This window comes from Psilocybe cubensis, chromosome 9 (genome assembly GCF_017499595.1).
Source record: "Psilocybe cubensis strain MGC-MH-2018 chromosome 9, whole genome shotgun sequence".
Classification (NCBI taxonomy): Eukaryota; Fungi; Basidiomycota; class Agaricomycetes; order Agaricales; family Agrocybaceae; genus Psilocybe; species Psilocybe cubensis.
Genome location: NC_063007.1, coordinates 2,433,475 through 2,459,185, shown reverse-complemented (window position 1 = coordinate 2,459,185; position 25,711 = coordinate 2,433,475). Strand labels below are relative to the sequence as shown.

Sequence of the window (25,711 nt, the reverse complement as noted above, 5' to 3'; positions counted from 1 at the left end):
CGGCGTTTCTCCTGTTTTGGTGTTCTCTCAAGGCTTGCGGCGGTCAGCAGGGGTTCACATTTCTTGAACGTGTATCTCATCCTTTGCACCAGGCTTTACCTATGGATCATCAATGATGATTAACACTTCTATATCATGAACCTAGAACCACCGTTGTGACCACTAGAGACACCAAAAGGTTCTCGTCTCCTCTATCGATCAATGGTTCGAGTCATCGTTCCATAGCGCCTGCTTAGCAATTGCTTAGAAAGAATCTTCGATCTTCCCAAAAACAGGTGCTCTATTTCTCAGGAGGAGCACCACGTCATCGAGCTGCCGCGGCATGTTAGTTAGGGCATGATATTTGCATGCGATTCTCATTCGTCTAGGGAAGATGATTACTCATCAAAAAAAAAGGTTCTCAGGTTCAAAGGATTTTTCTAGATAACGACAGAAAGCCTATATAAAGGGCCAGAAAACAGACATATCACAGAAACCCTCCGACGTTCTGATCTCTCACAACGTACACATCATGTCTAGGATCTGGAAACCAGCACCCCCTCCCAAAACCGGCCTTGGTGTTTACCGTGTACTTTCCCCAAATGCCGGTGTCCGTGTTTCCCCTATTCAACTTGGTGCAATGAGCATCGGTGACAAGTGGGGTGAACTTGGTATGGGTAGTATGGACAAGGAAAGCAGCTTTAAACTCCTCGACGCCTATTTTGACAATGGAGGAAATTTCATCGATACCGCGAACAATTAGTGAACCTCATACACCTTTATTTTGAAAGAGGGACTAACAAATTTATCTTACAGTCAAGACGAAACCTCGGAGCTCTTCGTCGGGGAGTGGGCAGAAAAAAGAGGGATTAGAGATCAATTATTTATCGCTACTAAGGTTTGTCAAACTTCACACATACTTTAAACATTCCATTTTAATCGTCTATCAGTATACAACAAACTTCAAAGCTCGCAATCCTTCTGTTGAACAGCAAATATTGTATGTTGGAAACAATGCAAAATCGATGCATATATCCGTGGAGGCATCTTTGAAAAAGCTTCGTACCACGTACATAGACCTTCTCTATGTTCATTGGTGGGACTGGGACACTAGTGTGGAAGAAGTAATGAGGTCCCTTCATACCTTAGTATTACAGGGGAAGGTCTTGTACCTCGTACGTCCTATCTTCATGTCCACGTTGCACAAAATGATTCCTGATCCTCACGTAATAAAAAGGGTGTCTCTGACACGCCAGCATGGATCGTTGCTAAAGCGAACCAGTACGCAAAGGACCATGCGCTCACTCCATTCATCATCTATCAAGGCGCATGGAACATCATGCAGCGTTCGTTTGAACGTGAAATCATTCCTATGGCAAGATCAGAAGGTAAACGGCGTTCCTAGACAATGACCGGAATCGTACTGACTGTTGATGCAGGTCTGGCCCTTGCTCCTTGGAATGTACTCGCTGCCGGTAAAATAAGGACCGACGAAGAAGAGGAGAAACGTCGTCAAACTGGTGAAAAGGGGCGTACTGTTATGTCGGATCAATGGGAACGTACGGAGCAGGAGAAAGCGGTATGCAAGGCTCTCGAGAAGGTGGCATCGGAAGTTGGAGCTAAACATATCACTGCGGGTAAGTTTCTAATTGCTAATCAATCAACTCATTCGGTACGCAATTGCTGATGTGGGATGTTTGGCTCCTCAGTTGCTATTGCATACTTGATGCAAAAAACCCCATACGTCTTCCCAATTGTTGGTGGGCGTAAAGTAGAACATCTACTCGCCAACGTTGAAGCTCTCGAAATTACTCTCAGCGATGAGCAGATCAAGTATTTGGAAAGCGTCGTGGCATTCGACCCTGGATTCCCCAACACTATGATTGTCTGTATTTTTCGAACTTATAAACTGATGTCACACTAATTGTTTATACTGTACGTATAGGGAGATGGATCGGCACCGACTGTCTTCATATCATCCTCTGGACGAGTTGCGGACCGTATCAGACTTCAGCCAATTCGTCCATCCACCAGCAATTCCTAAAGGGATTTTATAATAATATTTCGAACGGCCCAACAAAGAGAGAAATTATACTACTAGCTTCTATGTATACAATCATATTGAGCTGAATAAATTGTCGTTGCGAAATTCCCAAAGGGTAGAGAAGTGTTTCCATCTGTACGAACACCAAAAGTTTCCTATAATCATGTGGTATATCATCAACTCCATGTAGCCTTTATGAGGTCTGAAGCACGCTCCGCAACAGCATACACAGGCGCTTGTATGTGAGCGGCGGGTATAAATGGCTATAATTGGCAAACATCTGTGGTCAACTTCATGAGGCTAGATTAGTTTACTATGACTCACAATAACCGACGCATCAACGATACGCAAGCCATTTGCGCCTTTAACCCTCAAATCTGGATCCGTGACACCATAGCTAGCACCTTTGGCAGACATAGATGCAGAGGTGACGCCGTGGTATACAGTGGTAGTCGACGTGCGGATATATGCTTTCAACTCGTCGACTGTCGAGTTTGGTGGAGGAGAAAGTTGCTGGAGGATATATCCGTTGAACGCTTTTGCACTGTAAAATTGCTGTGCGAGCTTTATCGCGTATACCATGGCGCTCATATCGAAGTCCGAGGTGTAAAATCCAAGATCGACCGCGGGCGGTCCTGAGGGATCCTCCGGGTTGAGCGTCACTGACCCACCTGGGTATCGAATGATAAAAGTCGATGTAAGTCTCTATTTAGTGTACTGGCAGAGGACGTACGAGATTTAGGGGATAATAATATAGCAGCCATTGATCCAACGAGGCCCGGTTCAGTGGCGGATGAAGAAGCGCTCTGAAATATGATTTGTACGGCTTGTGCTGGGACTACTATAATAGGTAGTGCTTCAACACTCACCACAGGGAAAAGCTCAATGTGAGGCGCATTTGGTCCTGGAGAAGGGTCCCCAAATTCAGAGATAACAGGCGAATCATCTGGGAGGCGCGACCATGCGAGGAAATTGGAAAAGGGGCTGGCGTAAGGACCCGTCCCGTTCTGACTCCATAAGGACATAGCCATGGCTTGTAAGGTAGTGTTCGTATTGATTCTAAAAGTGTGATTAGCATCCCGCAATCGTGTTCGAGTGAGCGCCATCGTGTATACTCACGTATCCCAGAACCCATTTGAGTTGACGGAATATTGGACCGACACCTTTGGTTGATCGGTTAAATTCTTGCCGACACTGGGGATATGCAGAATCTTTGAGATATTGAGTGCTGTCAGTTCAGTCTCATCGCCGATACCAGAGTTGAGTAGAATGTGCGGGGTGTTGATACATCCGGCCGACAGAATGATTTCTTTATTGGCCTTGAGAATGGTCTCAGAATCTGGGGTTAATAAGAAATGAATACACATTATCTATTGAGCCTCTTGGCCAAGTTACATACCCGCAACTTGAACAAAGTTGAAAGAATTCAACGTCCCAAAGACGCGGGTGACTTTAGTGTTCACGAGGACATCCAAATTGACGCGGCTCGTGGCCGCGATTGAAAGGTACGCTGTCGCGGAGCTACTTCTGCTCCCGTTTCCGATGCTAGCTTGATTCCAACCTGAAGTAAGGTGTTACGGCCTTCCAACACTAAAAATATGCAACGTCTCACCAACTCCTAGAGGCGTCCCAGAATTTATATCCTTTAGAAATGGAAATATCGACGGGAGTTCTTGAGTAACTTGAATGACTCTTTGGTCAATTGTCATCGCGTTGACTGGCAGGCCAGTGAACATTGACCCGTTGAAGCCGTGAGCTGAAGGATCACTGACTGGGGTCAACCCACTATTGCCATCGTAAACAGAGTTGAGGAATTTCTCGTTCTATGATCGTAAGTCTCAAACTAATAATGTTAACAAAACTCGTCCCACAGACCTTGAAGAAGTATGGCGATATGCTGTCCCATGACCATCCAGGATCTCCAGTCACTTGAGCCCACCTATCGTAGTCGTCTCGAGAGCCTCGGGTATATGCCATGCCGTCTATGAAGTCAGTAGTGTCTTGAACGTCAAATAAGCTTGTGTATGACTCACTAATCGAACTGGTTCCCCCCAGTATGTGTCCTCTGGGATAATCCAAGGTTCGATTAGCTATGCCCGTTCCAGGAACCGTGGTATAGTTCCAGTCATATATCGATTTCTGGAGGTCCCTGAAGAGACCCGGTACGAGTGATTTCGTAACGCCCACGTTCCTAGGATGGGTATTTCAGTATTATAAAAAAACTCTGAATAACCAGAGGTGGCACGAACGATGACCCAGCTTCGATAAGAAGCACTTTGAAGTTGAGGTTCTCGGATAACCTGCTCGCCACAACGGCTCCTGCTGTGCCTCCTAGTGATTACCGTTCAAATTTCAGTAAACAAAACGTAAGTGGCCATGGAGATGCACATACCTCCTACAACAATGAAATCGTATGTTGTTCTCGATAATTGGCTGACATTCGCAATAATCTCTGCGAATGGGCACGATATCACGAACGACAGTGCGATGAAATGTACGGCATGCTTGGGCCACATTAGGAATGGGTTGTTCGCGGTAGCGCCGCTGCATGAGACTCCCAGCTCGCCTTTATATAATACAATGCAAATGAGCGACTCCGATAGAGAAGGATGAGGAATTAATTGTAGTGAGCTGAGGCAATCATCGTGGTTTTAAAGTGCCTGGCGTAGAAGACAGCAGTCATATATACTGCAATTGATCCGACTTGTTGATTATCCTTTCGTTCCCAGTTCGAAATTTCTGATAAGATTCTCCATATCCCTTCTATCTGGCAGGTTTTGTGTATCAAATATCATCTTTGCAGTCCGATTTATCCATCCCCCAACTACACTACAAGGGTTGTCGATAAAGAAAGGCCCCTATTAGCAAGAACAGGGTGATGTAAGAGAATGCACCTACAAAGGAAGCAAAAAATATAGAAGGACATTCCTAGTCAAATGTGGCACTCTTTCAGCTCGTAAGGATGGCATATCATTAATCGGATCCCGAATAAGAGCAACACCTGACAAAATGACATGATCGCCGTCTACCTTTTTATAATTAATGGCTTTACGTAAGCATGGGGCGCCAATGGTGATTATAACACCTCTTCATTCTCAGCGGCCGTAAAGAATTAGCTCGGAGTTGTCACCCAAATATCTCCGAGTCTGAAGAAAGGTATTCAACTGATGATCATCTCAAATCACTTTAGTAGATCACATCTAATAAAGGACATACCATTAAATTGAGACAGACTAAACCGCAAGCACATGGATGCCAATCGTTGTCATTCAGATCTCTGTGGCGTTTGCTTTTCAAAGATTCAAGGCCCATGACAGTTCTAGCTAACGAACGACCTGGTAAAGTAGGTCAACTCTGCTGGAAGCAGTACTTTTAAATAAATTACACAGCACTGCGACCCCAACGAGTTGAGACACGCTCGTGAATGGTTAATGAAGCAGAGATATAGATTGATTCCTGTGATTCCTGACATGGTTTTCAGCAGTTGGAATCGCCGAAATCTCAGATAATCTTATCTTTATCTTATCAAATCCTGATTGCCTCACTTGTTTACTTGTTGCCGTGCGGCCTGCCGAAAATGCATGATACCTTCACAACCCCTAGAGATTTACATTTTCCAATGTATCAACCAGGCATTTTATCGCTATCTTTCTTTATCCAATAGTGTATGTAAATATGTATTTGTTGTGTGTTTCTACTATGGTTGTCAAACATATATCAACCGGAGTCAAATCGGAGTGTAAAACAGCAGCAAGCGGAGATCTAAAGCCTGAGGAAGAAGGCTGTGAGGCTGTGACCAACACATTTTCCATTTTTGCCTCATCAACTCTTTATCATCTCGATGCCATGTTGGTCCTGATTGTATAACTTCGTTCCAAATGAGCTTATTTCATATGATATACCGATACTGAATCCGTGTTTTCAATACTAACTCATCCTCGTTCAAGTTGGTGACCGGGGACCACTGACCGCCGACTTGTGGGTATTTAAATCAACCATGCTAATCTTAAACTGACCTTGACGTCCAGCGCTGCAGATTGGCGCCTTAACACAGCTATGCACAGACATCACCTGGTCATTATTCGCGAATGTGCCCTTACGTCGATTACTGATCTGTTTTGCAGAAGCGCGCAGACAGTTATAGTTCTTCACGGAGGACTTAAATTAACTGTACTCAGTGTGAACGGATCCTTCCGATCGCGAGCTCCTTCAACCCCCTTTCATCTTCAATGGCCGTCATATCCTCTAGGTGTGCAGTCTGGTTCAGGTTGTTAATTGTCTGCTGAGACCTATGCAAGGAGTGGTCTCGGTCAAGCTGTCGACTTGGAAGTGATTGGTATGTCTTTGATATTATAACCATTCCTCGGCGCTTGGAGTTTGACCATACAGACAGTTCTTGAGGGCCGGGAGCTTCACAAGCCACACCAATTCTCCTCTTCTTCTTATTCATTTACTTTAGAATCAAATAAGGAGACCTTCTCCTCCAACAAAGTAAGCCAAAAAGGAGACCGATCTCCGCAATGGAACGAGAGTTTCATTTTGTGAGTCCATAAACGAACATGCATTGGTACGATGGCTAAATCGAGTCCAAGTTCCACTCGGCCAGGAGATGTTCTGTTTATTGACGTCGTGTGCAAACATAACGACCCAAACGAAGACCATGTTTTAGGGGTCACCACACTAGAGTTGCTGAAATGTAAGAGAAACGAAAGTAAGAAGTATAACAACTTTTTGAAGTGGTCTAACCTGTTTTTGAATAGGACAAGACTTTCCGCTTGTACATCCCAGAAAAGACGACTTGCCGATACGTGGATTTATATCCATGATGGTCAAGGTCGCAAAACCAAAAAAGATATGCGAATGCGACGAATGTAACACTAAACGACTCCAATCTATCTTTTATGATGCTAGCGCAATTATGGATTCCGTGTCTCCAGAACAATTCGAAACAATTGATCCAGCATGGACACAGCTGTTGACGTCGCTTGGTACCTTTGCGTCCATCGCAGAGAAGGTTGCGGAAGTATGTTGTTACACGATGACTATGAAGCTGTCCGTCTCATCTGTACATTTTCTCCATTCACAGCTTGATTCTCGGGCAAAGCTGGCCGTCAGTGCCATGACTTTTGCATTCAAGGTGGGTTCAATACATACTCGTGATCTCTCTCTCTCTCTCTTTGACGCCGCTGCAGATCGTACTCGAGCAAGTTCATCGGGACGCGAAAATTGAAGAATTGATTCGTATTATAGACGATTTATATCGATTCTTTTTGGAGTCAAAGCCGATGGAGAAGATTGCGTTGTTCAAGGACACATTGCAGCGTATACTCACTCAAACGGCTGAATGTGCTTATTTTATTGCGACTTACAGGAAACTCAAACACTTTGGTCAGTGCTTATTTGGTTGCTATAGTTACGCCAGCTTATGGAAAGTCGTGCTGCTAAGTTCAGAGAGCCGTGGTGAATGTTGTCTCCAATGCCGATTCAATGATATCGAAGTTCGAAGTGGCGTTCGGCGAACTGAAGATCGAACTTATCCTGGGAACTGCCCTTCAAACAGCGGTGGTCTCATTTCGGATTCTCCAAAAAATTGAGAGCGTAGGTTAGTTTTGATTTCACAAGGTCGTAGCCAAATTGCACATCTTCACGCTACCTTTTTTAGAGAACCTGCTGTATCTTAACAATTTGCCAAAACTGAAAGCCATAAACTGGGACTCTGGGAAGGTTTGCGCTCGGGGTACCCGTCAGAATATCATCGACGATGTAGTTCGATGGGCTTCGGCGTCCAGTCCCAAGGAAACGGCACAGGAAAGCCGTATATATTTGCTTTCTGGACCCCAAGGCTGCGGAAAATCGGCCATAGCGCATACCGTCGCTCAGGCATTCCACCAGCAAGGGAGGTTAGGAGCGTCGGTGTTTCTTAATGGGGATGCAGGCGAGGCAGATTCTCAGAGAGTGTGCAGCTCTATTGCATTTGAGCTTTCTGGATACGACCCTACGATTCGCTCTCAAATGGCCGACCTTCTAAAGGCCGACCATTCTCTTGCGTGGGCTGACATTGGACGACAGTTTCCTGATCTCATTGTAAAGGCTACCAGAAACCTCCTGCTGATTGGGCCAGTCTTAATCGTTCTTGATGGACTGTATGAAGGCTTAGTCCCATCGGAGCAGCACAGGCTCATAACTGCCTTATCCCTTCACTGTGCCAGTCTCCCGCCCAATTTTCGCATTCTCATGACAACTCGCCCCCACGACTCTGTTATGGGAACCTTGAAACAGGCAGCTCACTGCCATATCCATGAGATCGGATTTGACGACGAGGGAAGTATGCTCGATACAAGCAGCTATATATCGCAGTGCCTTCGATCGCTCTTTGAAAAGAAACCCAAACTTGGGGAACACTATTCCGCAGAGGAACTTCATGACCAGTTCGTAACCCGGGCGATGGGATTACACCTGTGGGTTTCTACAATTAATCAGGCCCTTCTTTCATGTGGCGATGGCATGGAGGTGTCCATTTTATCGCGCGTTTTATCGTTGCGAACACCGTTATCGAAAGAGGATACCATGGACGATCTATTTCGCGCGATTATTGGGGTTATTCCTTACCCAAACCTGGCCATCTCGACGATCTTGGGGACCTTTATTAAATCGACGAAGCCGCTTTCCCTGTCAGTACTTCGACAGGTTGCTGGTGATCCTTTCAAGGACAACGAATGCATAGTTGACATCATGCGGGGTCTCGGATGCATCATTGAAAAAGGACGAGGACGCGAGGGTACCCTTCTATATGGCATACATCCGAGTCTCGAAGACTTTTTGACCAACGACGCACGATGTGGCGACACAGGAATAGTCATCAATCCGTCGCTCAGGAATCGTTCCATGGCAGAGGCTTGTCTCGATGAATTAAACGTCAGCTTAAAGCAAAACATTCTCTGTCTCGACAATGTAATGGCATTGAACGAAGAGATCCATGACTTATCCGAGCGCATTGAAAAACACATACCACAATCGTTGCATTATGCGTGTCTTCATTGGGTCCCCCACCGAAAGCGATACCCGGCGTGACTTATTTAAGTGAACCTACCTTCGAAAAATTGGAGAAATTCCTTTCGTCTAGTCTCTTACACTGGTTCGAGACCATGAGTTTCTTAGGCCATATCGATCTCTGCAAAGATATTTTGACATCGTTGATCGCATGGTATGAGGTATGTTTCTGTCGCATTCTACTTACCAATCCCCCATCTGACCGCAACATTTTTGCTTATAGCGAGTTAAAATCCCTCCGGGTGATGTGCTACACGTTCTGGCTGTCGAAGGTCACAAATTCGTTACAACTTTCTCCCCCATCATATCAAAGGCAGCAATGCAGACATATATCTCAGCTTTGCCTTTGATGCTTTCCGACTCTATGCTGTTTAAGGTATATCGCAAGACAAATTTACTCAATATAACCGACCTTGACTCCAACGCCGAGTCAAAGTGGAGGTCTGTGGATATACCATTCGACTGGTCCACTGAGGAGCACGCCGAGTCCGTCTTTCACTCTAACCAAAGTCAGAGGCTAAAATTTTCCGACCAATCATCTTACTCTCACTTCGGATATGTCGTCGCGCAGGCGTCTCATCTTCAGGGGAAAATATCGTTCCTGGATGCTAGACATGGTCATGAAATTAGGCGGTCTATCCATACTGATAGCATTGTTTTCGGTGTAGCTTTCTCTCCTGATGGTCAACAAATAGCGACTGTTGCGAAAAAGAGTATATCAATCTGGGATCTCAAAACCAGCAAACGCATTCACAATCTTGAAACAGAAATCACTGGAAACTCCTTCATTACCTATTCTGCCAATGGAAAAAGGGTCATGGTTGGCGAGATCTCAGGAGCGATGGAAATTTGGGAGGCCGATACAGGAAACGTCGTCAACGGGTTCTTACCACATACGAATATTGAAGAAACTTGGGCAACAGTCGCCATATCTCGAGACGGCAAACTTGTCGCAATGCCCGATGAAGTAGGCATTGGCATCTTTGATACGGACTCTCGAAAAAAGGTTGGAAAACATGTGGCACTTCATCTTCGCAAGTACCCATACGAACCCCAGGAGTTCAGGTTTGCGTGGGCTGAAGAAAGCCGTATTATGGTGACCTCGAGCGGGTATTCCAAAGATTGTATAAATGTACATCACAACTACGCGCTCGGAGACAAAAAGGATATTGTACCGCTGGAGTGCCCCTCTTTTTGGCCCAGTAAACTAATGCTGTCCCCGGATAACGCATACACGATTGCAGTCCTCCATGGCTTTGTTTTGAAAGGGAAGTCAGCCGACCCAGAAATACGTCTCTGGGACACCTTCACTGGGGACTTGCTGTACAAGCGAAGCACACAATTCTCGATGACCTCTATATATTTTATGCCGGACGGTCAAGAAATCATCCTTCAAGGCCAAGTTTACGACGGCCCTCCCGCACGTCTCGTCAAATCTCTTCCCGCGCACATGATGCAAGACGACCATTCAGCTGACAACAATTCGAGGATGATCCCTGCCAAAATCGAATACTCCCGAGTTACCAACGATGCGTCTCTTCAGTATGCATCGATGGTTGATTCCAATGGCTGGATTTGGAGCACGAGTGGACGGCGGCAAATGTGGATTCCTTACCCTGGATATAAGGTGCATTCGAATCTTTCCCCAGGCCCTTCTCGTCATAGGTCCTTGGAAATACGAAATCCAAAGAGCGAGGAGGTCGTTTTGAGGTTTGTTATCGAACTGATTCCGGAGGCGCAGTAAATGGCAAAGTTTTGTAATGGGACAAACTCAGGAGGACATATGCTTTTTCCTTGAAGATAACGAATTCAATGTATAAAGTCACTGCAGGTCTATGAAAAACCCATCCAAAACCTGTACTATTTATTCTAACTATCATCTATTCGATAGCTACAAGATGCCATAACGGTTGGAGAGCTTATGACATTTATGAACACAGGCCCCCTATTCTCCTCTGAATGTTGATCTTACATTGCTTCTTCAAAGTCGTCTGACCATGTTATTGGTAATGTAGGCTGGCTCTTGTTAGCGAAGATATAGTTCAGCAGTCCTGCAAGGCGAATGCCTCCCTGAGCAAGAAGCTTCTCGACGACCATGTCCCTTTCGATGACATCCGCGTACTTGGATACATCGAGATCCAGAGGCGGGGTTTTCTCGCATTCACTGCTCACGGCGCTATTAGATTCAAACTGTGGTTGGTTGTAAGGAAGACTCTCAAGCTCCTTTGGCCATACGAGCTCGCAGTTGAGCTCGTGCAGGGGTTGTGCCCAATAGTAAGGACATACAATAGGACCATCGGGGTTAATTTCCACCCCGACATTGACAAGTCCCCGTGTGATCCGGCTGGTGAACCTGTAGGCCGATTGAAACATAGACAACAGGCCAGATGAGGACGTAACGTCAGAGACAATATCTTTTGACGCCGTGTTGGGTGCAGGACAGCTAAACCAGGTTTTGAGGTCGTCGGCCCATACACCAAGCAGGCCCTCTGATACAATTCTGCGGATGAATGGGTCGTATGTCGACCCGCGGAGGGCATCCTCAACCTCACGGAGTGGGAGAGGACGCGAGTAGTTGCTGGAAGTTGTGCGGATAGCTCTGGCGACAAGGAAATGATCCCAAAGGATATGCAAGGCTATATATAGATATACTAAGTGCCTGAAATTCTATCCAGGGAGATGGTTGCTGAATTCACGTACTGGTCTCCTGCTCTTCAAAGAGCACTGCGACGCAATTTCCGCCCCGATGTTTACCTGTGAGGTGAAGGGGTTGGTGCATATCGCCCAAGAAATGGATCAAGAATTTCAAGGCCTCATTGGCGACGATGTCGCTCTCGTCATGGTTGACCCATTTTTGCAGCAGGTGTGTCGTGTTTTTGATCCCGTCGAGTACGTTGGACCCTTGTTTCCCCGCCCAACCGCTAGGCCCGGGAAACGCACATGTAGAAGGTGGGTTATCTTCCAATGCATTGACGAAGTGCATTGCCCCGGACCAGAGCATCTGTTTGCGGTTCTCGTCAGCCCAGGTGGCCACAGACGCCATGTGACATTTGTCCCCGCGCAGGTCGAGGATATTGCACAATATCGGAAGGACATTTGGATGTAAGTAAATTTGCGCTATTGTGGCAACAATTTCATGCCCTATTGGAAGCAGAAACAAGAATTATCAGGACGCTCCGCTCAGATGAACTTGTCACAAAAGAGATACCTGCTGCTGCCCATGCGTAGCTGCCTGGCCAATAGGCGAAAGCCCCTAGAGCGGCTGTAATCAATTTTGAGGAGAGACGCATTGAAAAGAGAGTAGAATTACCCCAATTTACTCGTAGGCTCTGGTATTAGTATAGAACTGGCAGGCGTCGGGACAAATAAAGGACCGTGTCAATGCATTATCAGTTTCAAGAGTTTTTACCTTCCAGGTACAGGTACATCAAAAATACATCAAATGAATCTTGTTATCAAGTTTCGTCAATGCTGGGCCAAGATTCATTGGCCTTTGTAGCAAAACTAGAGCTTTGAGGATTGAAAATTGATTCGCTATGCCTGTGATCAGCATCAATGTGAAACTCCGGTGCGCTAGCGCTTGAAAATCATCCCAATTTTGCTTTGAATTTTTCGAGGAAAATGCGGTGGTCAGTTAAAACCACGGAGAGCGGGAAAATGGAAACTTACCGTTGTTTCTTTTCCACCGGCCAGGTTGCGTGTTCCTGCCACTGTCACTGCTAATACGTAGTATACTCGTGTCAACCTCTTCATGGTGGGGCCTGGTGCCTGGCCGGCCATTTAACGAAACCGTGCATGCGTAGAATCCTGCGCTGTGCAAAGACACTAAATTTTGCCCGAATCGGGAGGGATTAACGCCAGGTAAAAATATGAACACGTGATTTGTATTAAGATTATACGCAGCCTTGTTGTTACATCGTACGAAATCATCCCCTAACGCGAACAACTTTTCTTTTCCCTTTCCCTACAGCACCTCCTCCTGGCCCTCCTGCGCCTGCTACACCAGCTCCTGCGCCAGCGGTATCTGTCGCATTCATGCCAGCCTTTACAGTTTCAATGAGAACGCCGGTGGATAATGCCGGGGAGTACGCCGATACGCGGTTTGCGAGATCAGGAAGGGGTTCTGGTGGTACAGGGAGTTTACGGCCTCCACTACGAACGGTTGGTGGAGAAGATAGCATTTTTGTTTTAGAAAGCGTTGATGCTACTGGTTGTTTGCCTTTTTCTTTACTTGAGGGTGGCACTGATGGTGTTAGAGCGGGAGTTGTGCTTGCTTTAGCGGACACAGGTGTGGTTGCGGTAGGGGTGGTGGTAGACATGATGTACGGCGGCTTGGGGATGTTCTCAGGATTGACGCGCTGAAGATAAAAGCAGATCATTTCCAAAAGCTGCTTTTCTGTGATTAAAGGAGTGTGTTAAATCAAAAACCAGTATCATAGGAACGTATACAATGCTGACTTGTCTTCACAGCCGGATTGACGAGCCTTCCGTCTTTCTTCCACTGCACTCTAACCCGACCAGGATTTTCCCAGTCTCGAGGGTGAGCCTTGTTGACTTCATGAAGGGTTTGGAGTCCGAGATGGCTGGCGGCGTCAGCGATATCTTTACTAAGTGGAAACCACAAGCTCTTTGCACGTTCAATGCGCCGTTGGCCTCTTCCATATGGACGTTTGGCGTCGATATAGATGGGGTAAATGCACGACCAACTTCATAGAAGATAGGCGTGATTTAGCACATTCATAAAGAAATTTAAGAGAACTTATCAAGCGCCTGCTCTACCAAGATACAAAGGAAAAAGGACGCACTTTTTATATGGCGTGATGTCTGTCACCCGATTGATATTGGATGTTGGATCACTCCCTCTCGAAGTCGACTCTGTTCTCGGCTGATACCGCGTTGGCGATGCAGGGCCTGCTTTCTGACTTCCACGAGGCTCAAATTCGTCGTCTGAGATGTGCAGCTCTTCCAGGAGAGGTCCGCGTGAGCCGGTATTAGGCAGAGGAAACGAAGGAAGTGGCAGATCCGTGTCGTCGTCAAACTCTTCTACTATCGCAGCTCTTCTAGACATTTTGAGTTTAAAGGCTTTGTCGAGGGGTTCAAGGAGATCTTTCGACGATGTTATATGGTCAAGAGAGAATTGTTACAAGAATCGGGATTGCGTTTCCAAACAATCTGTGATCGTCATTTCAATTCCCACGATCCTTTCTTTCATCCACCATCCATCCATGAACGATACACCAGCCGTAGGTCAACCGAAAAGTCATTTATCTTCAACCACCGACTCCAGCAAAAGGGACGCAAGATAATGCCATAGTTTGGGATGCATTATTGCGAGGCGAGGCGTGATTCTGTGGGGACCAGATTTTGACGAGAAATCAGCAGGCTAGCCGCTATTACTAGGTAAGTCATTTAGAACAATTAAACCTTACAGCTTCTGGTTCTGGGTTGGAAAAGTATAGTCGTGTGCCTCGATTAAGTGCTTCATTAAGGGTTCTGGGTTTGCCATCCCACGGAGTTCGAGTTATCCAGCCAGGAAACAGGATTTTTTACCCACTCGAAATTAACTAATCCGAGCAATGCTACTCGTTTCCGAATTACAAGTTGCTTATAATCTTTTTCCAACGAACTCCATCCATATCCAGACTCCCTTCTCAACCATAGTGCGATGTCACCGTACGTTGCTGCCTCCTGTGATTCGGACGAAGACATCAAACAGGCCCCAACCCATACCTGCTCTCCCTCACTCATCACTGTCGGCCAATCGCTTCCAGAACCTTTTAATGGTCTCGAACAGCTGCACCCCGTCATCCGAGAATTTCAAGAGTTGATTGAAAATGACGCCGATATATACATGAGCTTCAATCAAATGTTTGAGCAGGTCTGGCTCCAGCCTCCATACGACAAAGACCCGACAGGAAAACCTCAGGTAAGAATTATCTCTGTCATTGAAAAAAGTACTAATTTACACTCTGTTAGATCCGTGACTACGTCACTATGCTGCGCCTCTTTAACGAGATAATTCGTAAAGCTCCTGTGTTTGAGTCGAACGATTTCGTCGGTTTCCCTATCAATACTATTTTGGATTGGCCTATGGCAACGCCTGCCGGCTATCGAGCTTTTACGAACACCAAAGTCAACGCAATGTTCCAAAAAATGTTCAAAGTTTGGGCTGCGTTCCTTGTTTCACCAGAATCATGTTCGGTTTTAACCGACACTTCGAATGGATGGTTTGGACCTGCTGCTATGCAGGCCATGCCCAATTTTGCAGAGACGTTTGTTTGCAAACCATCAGCGCCTTACTACGGCTTTACCTCGTGGGACGATTTTTTTACCCGTGTCTTCCGGCCAGGTATCCGCCCAGTAGCTTCAACCGAGGATGATTCTGTCATCACTAGTGCCTGCGAATCGACCGTCTACAAGATCGCTTACAACATCAAGAAGCGGGATGCTTTTTGGCTCAAAGGCGAACCGTATTCATTATCCCACATGCTGGATAATGATCCATTGGCCAAGCACTTCGTTGGCGGGACCATATGTCAGGCTTTCCTCCACGCTCTTAATTATCACCGATGGGCAGCTCCTGTAAGTGGGCAAGTGGTAAAGACGGTCAATATACCGGGAACGTACTATGCAAAGTCACCCATTATGGGTTTCATTGACGGGAAAGGCCCGGATCCAAATGATCCAAATCTCAACCAGGCATTCATCACGTCGCTTGCCACGCGGGCTTTGATATTTATTGAAGCATCCAATCCATCTATTGGGTTGATGTGCTTTGTCGCCGTCGGAATGGGTGAGGTATCAACATGTGAAGTCACTGTTAAGCAAGGGCAGGAGGTGAAGAAGGGCGATGAGTTGGGAATGTTTCGCTATGGAGGGTCCACTCACTGTTTGATCTTTCGTCCTGAAACGAAACTACAGTTTCATGCCGACTACAAGGTCAATGCTGCTGTCAAGCTCAACGTTGCGATCGCACAGGTTGTGTCGTGATGTAGTCGGCCACAGTTGTCATTGACTTTAGTCCGCCTTCGTGTGAACGAAACCTACGTACGGTGTACATAGTGTCATCGACCTTACATGAATCCGAGTGTTGACCCTATCGAGGAAGTGGAAAAGGAACAGCTAAGGGATACTGAAACCCTACCCATTGTATCATTTTGCTCCATTTACTGTCAATAACTCATGTGATGCATATCGCGTTAAATTTATGGCTTACTGGCACCAACATCGTCCGCACAGGCGTAGCGCATTATTCGGCTGCGGAGAATCAAGGTAGTAAGCTAGAAGAATGTCATATGTTCAGAAAATGTTCCCCACCTGTAAGATTCTGCAACCGCAGGGTTAGGAAGGCTACACATAGCGGCACGCGAATTAAAGAACCTTCAGGCTATTTTTAATTGCTCTATACTACTAGATGCACTTCATTTGTAGGACTCTCTAAGGTATAATAATCATAGGTGTGAGTTTCTGAGTCAAAAAAACTGAGGTAGATTCCATCTCCTGCGAAAGTGCTAATGAACACGAACTATCCACTAGAACGAGAGTTCGGATTCTTTCTGATGAAAGCGCTGAAAGCGCAGAGCTAGACATTCTTTTACAAGCCTTTGATGATTAGAGCAAGTTGCATCTAGACTCGAATAAATCCGCAAAGCTCTACGTTCAGTAGATTGGGCGTTCTAACAGACCTTCCAGCTCCAATCTCGTGTATTCCATTATCGAGGTCTATATTCCTCCATATTCCACAGCTAATTAAGATAAATGTATCTTCTATATGACCTGTTAGCGTAAAAGAAGAAAGAAGATTCAAGGGTTCATGCATACATAAAGGCTTTTAAATATCAGTGCATAGCGTGTAGTAGGTCCCAACTATGGGTCCGGCGCATAATTGTCCGTGAGATATAAATAGTTACCGGAGAAATGGCCTCCTAGTCGGAGTTGAAAATGGTCAGGTCGGAGAGGTTTAAAGATATGTATATGCTGGTTTTCATGGAGTATGTGGACAGAACCATGTGTCTACGAACAGGAGTTTGTATACTACCGGCGGTTTGTGTCTGGCTAGACGTTGACTGACATCGACCGTTCTCTGAGCCGAAAGCAATAGATATGGATAGGAACAAAGAACTAGGCCTGGGGTCAACACATATTCATAAGCTCGTGGAAGCACTATGGGCCTGGTCGGCGTGGATGAGAAGGAAGGTGATATTATAGGTGGGGAACCGGGTGAGTGGTGCATTTCAATGCCTCGCAACTATTCTACGCTTGAAGGTTTTGTGCATATTGGTTATGTCTCAAGCCAGAGATAACGGGGACATCATTGAGGCATTGGGTGGGAAATACAGGAACCAGATGAGGAAACTTGGATCAGGCACACGGTAGCAATTGATTCTGATGTGGCGGTTAGTAGTCTTTTACTCCACTCATCATGATATTGTGTATAAATGATGTAAGGCATCAAATGCCATCTCAAGCGCCTTGAAAAGGCTATGCAGTATCCAATTTCCCTTGAGCGCTTCACAATCACTAAGAAGCTATAAGCGTACAGCTGTATCAAATGAAAGACGAAGCCTCTTCATTAGCTATTGCCGAGTAGACCAGAGCAGGTGGAATGTACTGGTGACACTGCACCTTGACAGAGATGTCACCGTCTAAGATTGCGAACTGAGATGTTTGAATTAACCGGGGATCTAACAAATAATATGGCAAAATTTCTAACTCCAAAATCCAAAAATTATGGACACTGGTTGTTTCTATAGTGCCTTAGTCTCGATAATTTTACCTGTGGCTTAATGTAGGTGGCCGACACAGCGGCGATTGCAGAAGTTCGAGACGGATCATTGTTATGGTCCAAATTATCATGTGCAATGGGAAGTTCATTAAGGTCAAGAAATATTTTGACACTATGAATGCATCTTAAGAGTTGCGTTCCCAATGACGTTGCTCCGTTCGGATCCTCGCTGTAATATTGGCAGTCACAGCATTTGGTGTTGAATGACCTCCACATCGCCTTGTTTACGTCAACACCAAATCCGAAAATGTGGTCCCCGTTAATGTGAACTATTAATAAACCTCGGTCCAACTACACGCAGAACTTTGTGGATCTGAGGTGAGTATTTGGCTTATTTGGTAAACTTATGTAGGCTCAGGGATTATCGTATAGTATACCTTCTTACAGTAATGATGAAGGATTTAGCAACAACCCAGCGAACGAAGCTTGGTAATGAAGTTTTAGTTCTTTGACGCATGCTCCTGAACCTATTGTACCTGTACACTTCAGATACTTCTTTCTACTAGCTTTATTCGAAGGTGAGCCTTTAAGTTCTTTGATATTTCACTTTAACCATCATTCTATAGTCAGGACATCCTTTCCGAGCTTAAAAAGTTCTCGGTGAGGCTAAAAACACTTCGAAGAGGTCAAATTCACGTAACGTATCTATCCAAGATCTCGTATACTAATCTGGTAGATGATATTAGTGGAAAATGTATCATACCGGAGTTTAGAGTGCAGTACTCTCTCCAACATTATGATGCCGCTTCTGAGACCGATGTGAGGCGTCTAATTATCTTCCTTGTTTTACACGAAATCGGAGATCTGGATGCGATGTGGATTATCGTTTCCAAATACAAGCTCTCTGGCGAAAACAAAAATGACATGAAAGTATATAAAGTACTGTAGAATGGGTGACTCTATACTCACATCCCAGCTTCACTCCTCTGGAAAGCATTTTCCAATCATACGCCACGCTTAAACATGACTTCTCAGCAAAATCATCCCCTCAACAGCTCAGGCATATCGTATGGAACACATCAGCAGGATATTTGGGCACCTCAGTCAATAAATCATACTTTCAGTGCTGAAGATGACATGTTACGCACCGGGATACCAAGCCAGAATTTGTCTTCCGCCCCACCGAACAGAGAAGCGTCTCCTATTGGACGACCTATGTATCTGTCTTCCGGGCCTTTAGCAGGACGTACAGTGCGCATGGAGATACAGGAAATTCAGCAAGCGGAACTGGGTAGAAGGTGCAGTATCACTAAGCTTCACTATACAATTCCATTGACAACAGTTCTTAAGATACGGCAAGATTGATCGCAGACCAATTGACCCGCCTCCTGTAGTCCTTCTTAGAATATTTGAGGTGCGCAATGCGGGAACCAACAGACAACAGGAAAGGGAATTAGAATACGAGTTGAGTCCCTAGATTATCTCTGAACTTTGTGATTAGTATCATTCTTTACTTACTACCATTCTGACTTTTAATACAGTACTCCATTGACAATCGGACTCATTTGCACTGTGGATCTTTTCCCGGTTCCACGGCCAGGAGAGTCGTCGATTAATCACACCTTGGAGAACCCAACTCTCTCGGAGGGCACTTTTGGATTTGATTCACCTAGCCTCATGCAGTCAAGTTCAAACGACTCACGCATCATGTACGGGCTGCATCATGGCTCAGATTACCGTGCAGATCCCGGGGTTCCCAGCCACGCCGACGAGGTACTTCACTATATAAATGGATACCCCATCACAGAGAGATCGAAACAAACTCAAGCACTTGCTGGAAATACATTTGTCCAACCTATTTTGGCAGAATATGGCGGCCGTGATTCACTACTGTTTGTGTTCAATGTTCGTTCTATTTCTATCGCTACGAATTCCTTGATTTCTACTAACTACCTTCGATCATAGGACTTATCAGTCAAGCTCGAAGGCTACTTCATTCTTCGGTATCGAGTCTTTGACATATACTCTCAGGAGTATGTTGGTGATACAACTACCCGTTCTGTAATGTCCGAGTGTTATGGTGGAATATTTCGCATGTATCCTTCAAAGACTTTCCCGGGTCTGCCGCCCTCCACAGAATTAACCAAGGTATGTACATAATTGTTAACGATACTATCGTTCTCTAAATTGGCCATTCAATCAGCACCTAGCAAGGTATAACGGAACACGAGTGAACGTTCGTAACGAAGAGCGTCATAGGAGATTGTAGAGTTCTTAACTCCCTTGTAAACGTGGCATTACTTTCCAGTAGTCACTTGATTCGCCTCCTAGTACTTAGTTTTCATGTACAGAAACAAGTTGATTGTTGAGCAGCTGATATCATGCAACGCAGATAGACGTCAGGCACCAATACCATGCTAGTAGCTTAAGTAGTAAATATAAATGACGTCTTATGCAATACCATGACATGGGCACAGCCTACGGGTGTAAAGGATGATTTTCTGATAGTGTCACTGGTCTGATTTTAGCTCGATAGATCAAATTTAGTCAATCGGCTGTGAAGAATGTTCCAATCACAATGCGGTTTCCAAACCCATCATTGGAGGTTGTTTATAAATATACTGGCCTATTATCCGGATATGTAGCCATTGTAAGCCTAAATCAATCAGGACGGTAAATTTCCCATAAGGAATTAAATATGGACCCTGGCCAAATTGTCAGTTAATTGGAAATGGGTCTAGGTATCGTCTAGGGCGTCTAATACATAATTTTTATCATTGCAATCATGATTGATGAACCCGAAGTTGATAACTTTGAAATGAAACATGTTCACTGGCTATTTTTCCTCCATTGAAACGCCAAGTATAGTTCTTCGGCTGAGACCATGCACATGGAGTATGCTGCAATGCGTCTTAAGCTTAAATTCGACATCACCATGGCGCTCCTTGTTTAGCGGAAGGCAAGATATCCACGAAACTTTGGTGCCGATCCCTCTTGTGCCTTAGCATTTCCGTCGTCGTGAATACTAGTTGTTGTCCTTCAACATATGTCAATACTACACCCACTAAAACATGAATGATCTATGTGATTATTTTCTACCATTTCCGTGACGCACGGGTTCTCTGTCGTTCCGTTATGATAGTAAGCGCCGGGTTCTAAAAATAGAATTAGAAAAATCCGTGTCGTGACAAAGGCATGTATTACGTAGACCTATATTCACGTATTGCTCCGCGTAACAGCCTAACTAGCGGACACAGAATAACTTGCTTACTTATGGATGCTAAAACTTTACAAAGCTCGAAAATTATACATGTACTAATGTTTCTCACCAAATTAGGGGTGAATCAATGCGAAGTTGTCCAGCCGTGGAATTTTAGAATTTACGCTCGTTGGCTGTATAGTCAGAGCCACCGGGTATTTAGAAAGACAAGACTATAAGAGAGGGCGGTATGGAGGTTAATGGAACTCAGAATCGCTCATCTTATTTTCATTGTAACCAATCATGAGGACTATCTTTGCTTCATTGCTGCTGGGTTCAACCATTCTCAGCGCTTCTGGAGCAATAATTTCAGGAATTGATCAACTGACACAGAAGAGTTACGACTTTATTGTAGTCGGAGGTATATTTTATTTTTTACCACATTGACCTAATAAAGTAACCATACAATGGTCTAGGTGGGAATGCCGGAGCTGTAGTTGCGAGCAGACTATCGGAAAATAGCACCTTTAAAGTGCTGTTAATTGAAGCAGGTCCAACGTAGGTATTCAGTACGCATTTTCGGTAGCACACACTCAGTGAAGTTTGAACAGAAATGTGGGTGTTTTAAATGCCATTGTTCCTGGGTTATTTGGGCCTCTTCAGAGGTCTATTTACGATTGGAACTATACAACTGTACCCGGAACTGGCATAAACAATCGTACTTTAAATTATCCAAGGGGTCACATTTTAGGAGGATCCAGCTCTATTAGTAGGTTTCCCAGACCTGCAAGTAACATCTACTAAATATTTCGACATTATCAGATGGCATGGCGTACACACGCGGATCTAAAGATGATTACGATCGATGGGCCAAGGTCACTGGCGACTCGGGTTGGTCTTGGAACAGTCTTCTGCCGTACTTCTTCAAAGTTAGAGTTAACGCCTATAATGTAAAATGGCATGTCTAACAACAATTTTTACCTCAGGGAGAAACATACATTCAATCAATTTACGACGGAAATGGTGTTGGCCCAGTCATTGACCCGTCTGCTCATGGATCCAATGGGACTGTCTTCACTAGCTCACCTATCAGTTCAAAGCCAATTGATCCTCGAGTAATCAAGGTCACAGAGGAGTTACCATTACTTTTCCCTTTTCTGAAGGACATGAATGCTGGAGTACCTTTGGGTGTTGGTCAGTCATATCCGTTTAACGCAATACATATATTAACATGAGTTTGTAGGCTGGAATCAGGCAACAATCGGAAACGGAACAAGGAGTAGCTCTGCAACAGCTTACCTCTCAGAGTCAACTATTGGCCGCACAAATCTCGATGTATTATTGAATACTAAGGTAACGCGAGTGCTTCCGGGGTCATCAAAGGGATCTTTCAATTTTGTCGAGATTGAAGGTCCGCAACATTCGAATAGTATTTATTCAACAGATCTGACAGTATTTTTCGTACCTTCAGGCTCTTCTACTACTCTGAAAGCCAATAAAGAGATCATCTTATCAGCAGGGAATGTAAATACCCCTCAAATCCTTCTTAACTCTGGAATTGGGGATAAGGATGAATTGGCGAAACTGAATATCCCAAGCGTTCTGAATCTTCCCAGTGTAGGAAAGAACTTGACGGACCAGCCGAACCTGTCAATACAGTTCTCTGTTAATTCTAACGGATTTTGGGACACGTATGTGTTTTAAATTCACATGTTCAAGCACAGTGATGAGAAGAGATTCTACAGCATTAACACCAACGCTACTTTGCAAGCTTTGGCTTTGGCTCAATGGAATCAAAACAGGACAGGGCCATATGCTAGCCCCTTCACCAACTTCCTCATCTGGTCTCGTCTACCCTCAGATTCGCCTATTATTGCACAGTATGGTGACCCTTCGGCCGGGCCAAACACGCCTCATATCGAGCTTTTCCCCCTCGTAAGATGTTATTATATGGAGCACTGGAAATATTCAATAAATACTGCTTACAGAGTGCATCTTCGTCTGCAACGCAGCCTGGCCTTTTTGGTTCTATGGCGGCTATCATTGTGTCACCAAGTTCCCGTAAGCCACCTCCTTATTTGCAGTGGTCGGAGGACTAAAAAAACACAATTAATCTAACAGGAGGCTCTGTAACGCTCAATTCCGCCGATCGATTCGGACAGCCAAATATCGACCTAGGGTACTATACATCAGAGTTCGATATCAATGCCATGGTGCAAGCCATCAAACTTGCCCAACAATTCTACAACACCACAGCCTTTAAAGGTTACATCAATCAGCAGCTCAACCCTCCAGTCGGCTCAACAGACGAGCAACTCAAGGCTTACATACGCGGAGCGACTACCAGTGTCTGGCATGGTATCGGAACCGCTTCTATGTCACCCAAAGGAGCAAATTATGGCGTTGTTGACCCTGATCTCCGCGTCAAGAGTGCGACCGGGCTGCGCATCGTTGATGCCTCTGTAATAGTCAGTCAGCCATTAAATTATTTAACGTCCTGATCTTGATGAAAATTTCAGCCTCTCATTCCTGTTGCGCATACTCAGGCCCCTGTGTATGTTGTAGCGGAGCGTGCTTCGGATTTAATTAAGAAAGCCTGGAATTAGGGAATTAGACGGACTTTTGTACAACCACTCCCCTAGCAGTTAATTCAGGAAATACACTATATACAGGCTAGTAAATACACAAAGTTTTTGTATTTGAAAAGTACAAAGGCGAAATTTTTTGAAAATATTCACCTTAGGAAATGACAACTTTGCGAGTTCTCTGTATCTCAGTCCCTTCGGCGGTGCCAAAGTACCTCCCACATTCAAAATGCCAGTCTGTAACTCCGCGCATCCACTGACCTATTCTCAAAAGGTCAGTCATGATTTGATAGTAAGTAAACAAAATAGATACAGACCAAGTCCATCAATATATGATTCAATTTGACGGTCCATCTCAGCTCCATAGGTAGAGAAGCTTCTTTTGTTCACAACGTCTTCCCGAAGCGTAAGAAAATCGGCCACCAAGTCGTCTTGAAGGTTGGATATCCACTGAATGGCTTCATCGACGCTGAGGCGAAGGTTGTGCATCACTACGGTGACAGCATTGTAACCAGTATCGCCTGCCAAAACCTCCTTTTTGTAGGAATACATGTCCTACAGATGTAAATAAGCAACGGCTAGCCATATATCAAGAAATTAAACCTGTGATTACATTCCCAAGTGTAGTCAAGTCAATGATGTCCCTGGCCATGCGAACAATGATAGGGTGCTCCATGATGTGATGGGGAATGTCGACGCCGAGGGACATTTCAGTAAAGAAGAAAGTGGGATACGTTCCGATGTTATCGCGTCTGGTAGCTATATACTCATCGATAGTACATATATATGATTTATCCCGTCGATTTGCTTGCAAATATATGGATTCGACATAGGCGATCCAAGTCTTAATAAATCGCTCCTTGGCTGCTTTGGGAGAATTTGCAGATGCCCGCTTCCAGAACCTGAAATTCTACCATGAATCAATAGGTTCACTGAGCGAGAGTATTGCGAAAGGGACATACTGTCGAGTAATTTCGCCGATGATTGGCTCACCCTCTGGACGAGGCGTTTCAGGGTTAATAACGGCCTCCATGACGGCGTTGCAGTGTAGCCTCGCCACTTCAGCATTTACAGCATCAGTGTTATCGTCCAGGATAAAATAAATTTGCATCAAATCGCAACCGTCTCGGAGAATGCCTAATAAAACATTTCTGTTCAGTTTTACATATTCTTTCCGATATCAGAAGAAGTGTAATTTACAAGGTGAGGCAGTGGGAAATCCTAAAGCTGCAGCCAAACCTGGATAAAAATGACAGGGACCAATGAGTCTTGGCAACAATGATTTAGAAGTATATGAATTACTGAACACTCCCTCATCAAAAGCAGCTTGCACAGAGGGGGAAAATTGTTCAAAGCTCTTCGTCCATGCGGCAGACTCGGCTTTAACTCTTTCAAAATGAGGGTTGATTATGCGCTCGTATGGCCAGTTGCGCAAAGGATCGGGAAGAATATAGGTGAGAGGATGCGTGGTCTGACTCGGATATTTAGGAAGATCCCCGGTAATGGAAGTTGCCGATCCGGCTTGCGTGGTGGTATAGGGAACGTTGACTGTCGACATTGGAAGGAGTAGGATAATTGTAGTGGAAAGAACTCAAAAGTTAAAAGCTTCTGTCTGAAGATAAGACGCGTAGATTATCACTCCTTTTATAATTTTTTTGGTCTATAATGACATGTGTTACTTACCTACATCCAAAATAAAAAGTCTGTTCAATGTCGACTTACTCGGTCTAGAAACAATACCGATACATTGGTAGGTGTATAAGCTAAAAGAATGTATGACAGGGCTTGCTCGGTAGCCCTCCGCTCGAGCACGAAGCGGAGTATATTCAGCAGGATCGTGATTAGCTAAAAAGACAAAGTTTTGTCTTGATCACATTGATTGTCTGTAACCGTGCTGTGTTCGGACACAGCAGTGTAGCACTAAACCCGATATTGTAGAAGAATTATTTGAGGAAAGAAGTCTTTCTGAATTATGAACAAAATAACAGATGAAGTAGTGCAGTAAAGCGGCAGCCTTATCCTCTCACCCGGTACTCTCGCATTTTCTCTGACTCCGGGATGCATGTCCTGGAGAGGGGAAAAGCAGGATGAGTGTTCGCATGCTCATCCAAGGGAACGATCCCTTGAAA

The 25,711-nt window shown here is 45.0% G+C and overlaps 10 protein-coding genes across 10 annotated transcripts; 6 read left to right on the top strand and 4 right to left on the bottom strand.

Annotated features, from left to right (window-relative positions):
• Positions 1–511: 511 nt before the first annotated feature.
• Positions 512–2,023, top strand: JR316_0010183 (Aryl-alcohol dehydrogenase [NADP(+)]; the record flags this gene model as incomplete). The annotated part of the gene is made up of 7 exons (XM_047895856.1): positions 512–741; positions 796–877; positions 930–1,154; positions 1,217–1,367; positions 1,419–1,616; positions 1,689–1,864; positions 1,925–2,023. The coding sequence occupies 7 exons, from the start codon at positions 512–514 to the stop codon at positions 2,021–2,023; spliced, it is 1,161 nt and encodes a 386-aa protein (XP_047745575.1).
• A 176-nt stretch (positions 2,024–2,199) lies between these two features.
• Positions 2,200–4,539, bottom strand: JR316_0010182 (Pyranose dehydrogenase 3; the record flags this gene model as incomplete). Its single annotated transcript, XM_047895855.1, has 11 exons — positions 2,200–2,286; positions 2,348–2,694; positions 2,757–2,829; positions 2,893–3,082; positions 3,143–3,362; positions 3,423–3,584; positions 3,636–3,846; positions 3,899–4,005; positions 4,057–4,214; positions 4,273–4,354; positions 4,416–4,539. The coding sequence occupies 11 exons, from the start codon at positions 4,537–4,539 to the stop codon at positions 2,200–2,202; spliced, it is 1,761 nt and encodes a 586-aa protein (XP_047745574.1).
• A 2,309-nt stretch (positions 4,540–6,848) lies between these two features.
• JR316_0010181 (uncharacterized protein) lies at positions 6,849–9,094 on the top strand (the record flags this gene model as incomplete). Its single annotated transcript, XM_047895854.1, has 5 exons — positions 6,849–7,046; positions 7,110–7,160; positions 7,216–7,411; positions 7,470–7,625; positions 7,686–9,094. The coding sequence occupies 5 exons, from the start codon at positions 6,849–6,851 to the stop codon at positions 9,092–9,094; spliced, it is 2,010 nt and encodes a 669-aa protein (XP_047745573.1).
• Positions 9,095–9,168: 74 nt separating this feature from the next.
• JR316_0010180 (uncharacterized protein) lies at positions 9,169–10,817 on the top strand (the record flags this gene model as incomplete). The annotated part of the gene is made up of 2 exons (XM_047895853.1): positions 9,169–9,234; positions 9,297–10,817. 2 exons carry the CDS (start codon positions 9,169–9,171, stop codon positions 10,815–10,817), a joined length of 1,587 nt encoding a protein of 528 aa, XP_047745572.1.
• A 224-nt stretch (positions 10,818–11,041) lies between these two features.
• Positions 11,042–12,116, bottom strand: JR316_0010179 (Endonuclease 3; the record flags this gene model as incomplete). Its single annotated transcript, XM_047895852.1, has 3 exons — positions 11,042–11,417; positions 11,469–11,709; positions 11,774–12,116. 3 exons carry the CDS (start codon positions 12,114–12,116, stop codon positions 11,042–11,044), a joined length of 960 nt encoding a protein of 319 aa, XP_047745571.1.
• An 883-nt stretch (positions 12,117–12,999) lies between these two features.
• On the bottom strand, positions 13,000–14,141 carry JR316_0010178 (Signal recognition particle 19 kDa protein; the record flags this gene model as incomplete). The annotated part of the gene is made up of 3 exons (XM_047895851.1): positions 13,000–13,469; positions 13,532–13,779; positions 13,879–14,141. The coding sequence occupies 3 exons, from the start codon at positions 14,139–14,141 to the stop codon at positions 13,000–13,002; spliced, it is 981 nt and encodes a 326-aa protein (XP_047745570.1).
• A 597-nt stretch (positions 14,142–14,738) lies between these two features.
• Positions 14,739–16,063, top strand: JR316_0010177 (L-tryptophan decarboxylase; the record flags this gene model as incomplete). The annotated part of the gene is made up of 2 exons (XM_047895850.1): positions 14,739–14,999; positions 15,050–16,063. The coding sequence occupies 2 exons, from the start codon at positions 14,739–14,741 to the stop codon at positions 16,061–16,063; spliced, it is 1,275 nt and encodes a 424-aa protein (XP_047745569.1).
• A 2,758-nt stretch (positions 16,064–18,821) lies between these two features.
• JR316_0010176 (putative velvet family sexual development regulator) lies at positions 18,822–20,067 on the top strand (the record flags this gene model as incomplete). Its single annotated transcript, XM_047895849.1, has 5 exons — positions 18,822–19,096; positions 19,149–19,262; positions 19,340–19,703; positions 19,764–19,946; positions 20,002–20,067. The coding sequence occupies 5 exons, from the start codon at positions 18,822–18,824 to the stop codon at positions 20,065–20,067; spliced, it is 1,002 nt and encodes a 333-aa protein (XP_047745568.1).
• Positions 20,068–21,300: 1,233 nt separating this feature from the next.
• JR316_0010175 (Pyranose dehydrogenase 1) lies at positions 21,301–23,603 on the top strand (the record flags this gene model as incomplete). The annotated part of the gene is made up of 11 exons (XM_047895848.1): positions 21,301–21,418; positions 21,474–21,555; positions 21,609–21,766; positions 21,820–21,926; positions 21,984–22,191; positions 22,241–22,426; positions 22,469–22,688; positions 22,743–22,932; positions 22,986–23,058; positions 23,119–23,465; positions 23,517–23,603. 11 exons carry the CDS (start codon positions 21,301–21,303, stop codon positions 23,601–23,603), a joined length of 1,776 nt encoding a protein of 591 aa, XP_047745567.1.
• A 133-nt stretch (positions 23,604–23,736) lies between these two features.
• JR316_0010174 (Delta(6)-protoilludene synthase) lies at positions 23,737–25,140 on the bottom strand (the record flags this gene model as incomplete). The annotated part of the gene is made up of 5 exons (XM_047895847.1): positions 23,737–23,843; positions 23,900–24,137; positions 24,196–24,484; positions 24,545–24,719; positions 24,885–25,140. 5 exons carry the CDS (start codon positions 25,138–25,140, stop codon positions 23,737–23,739), a joined length of 1,065 nt encoding a protein of 354 aa, XP_047745566.1.
• Positions 25,141–25,711: the final 571 nt, after the last annotated feature.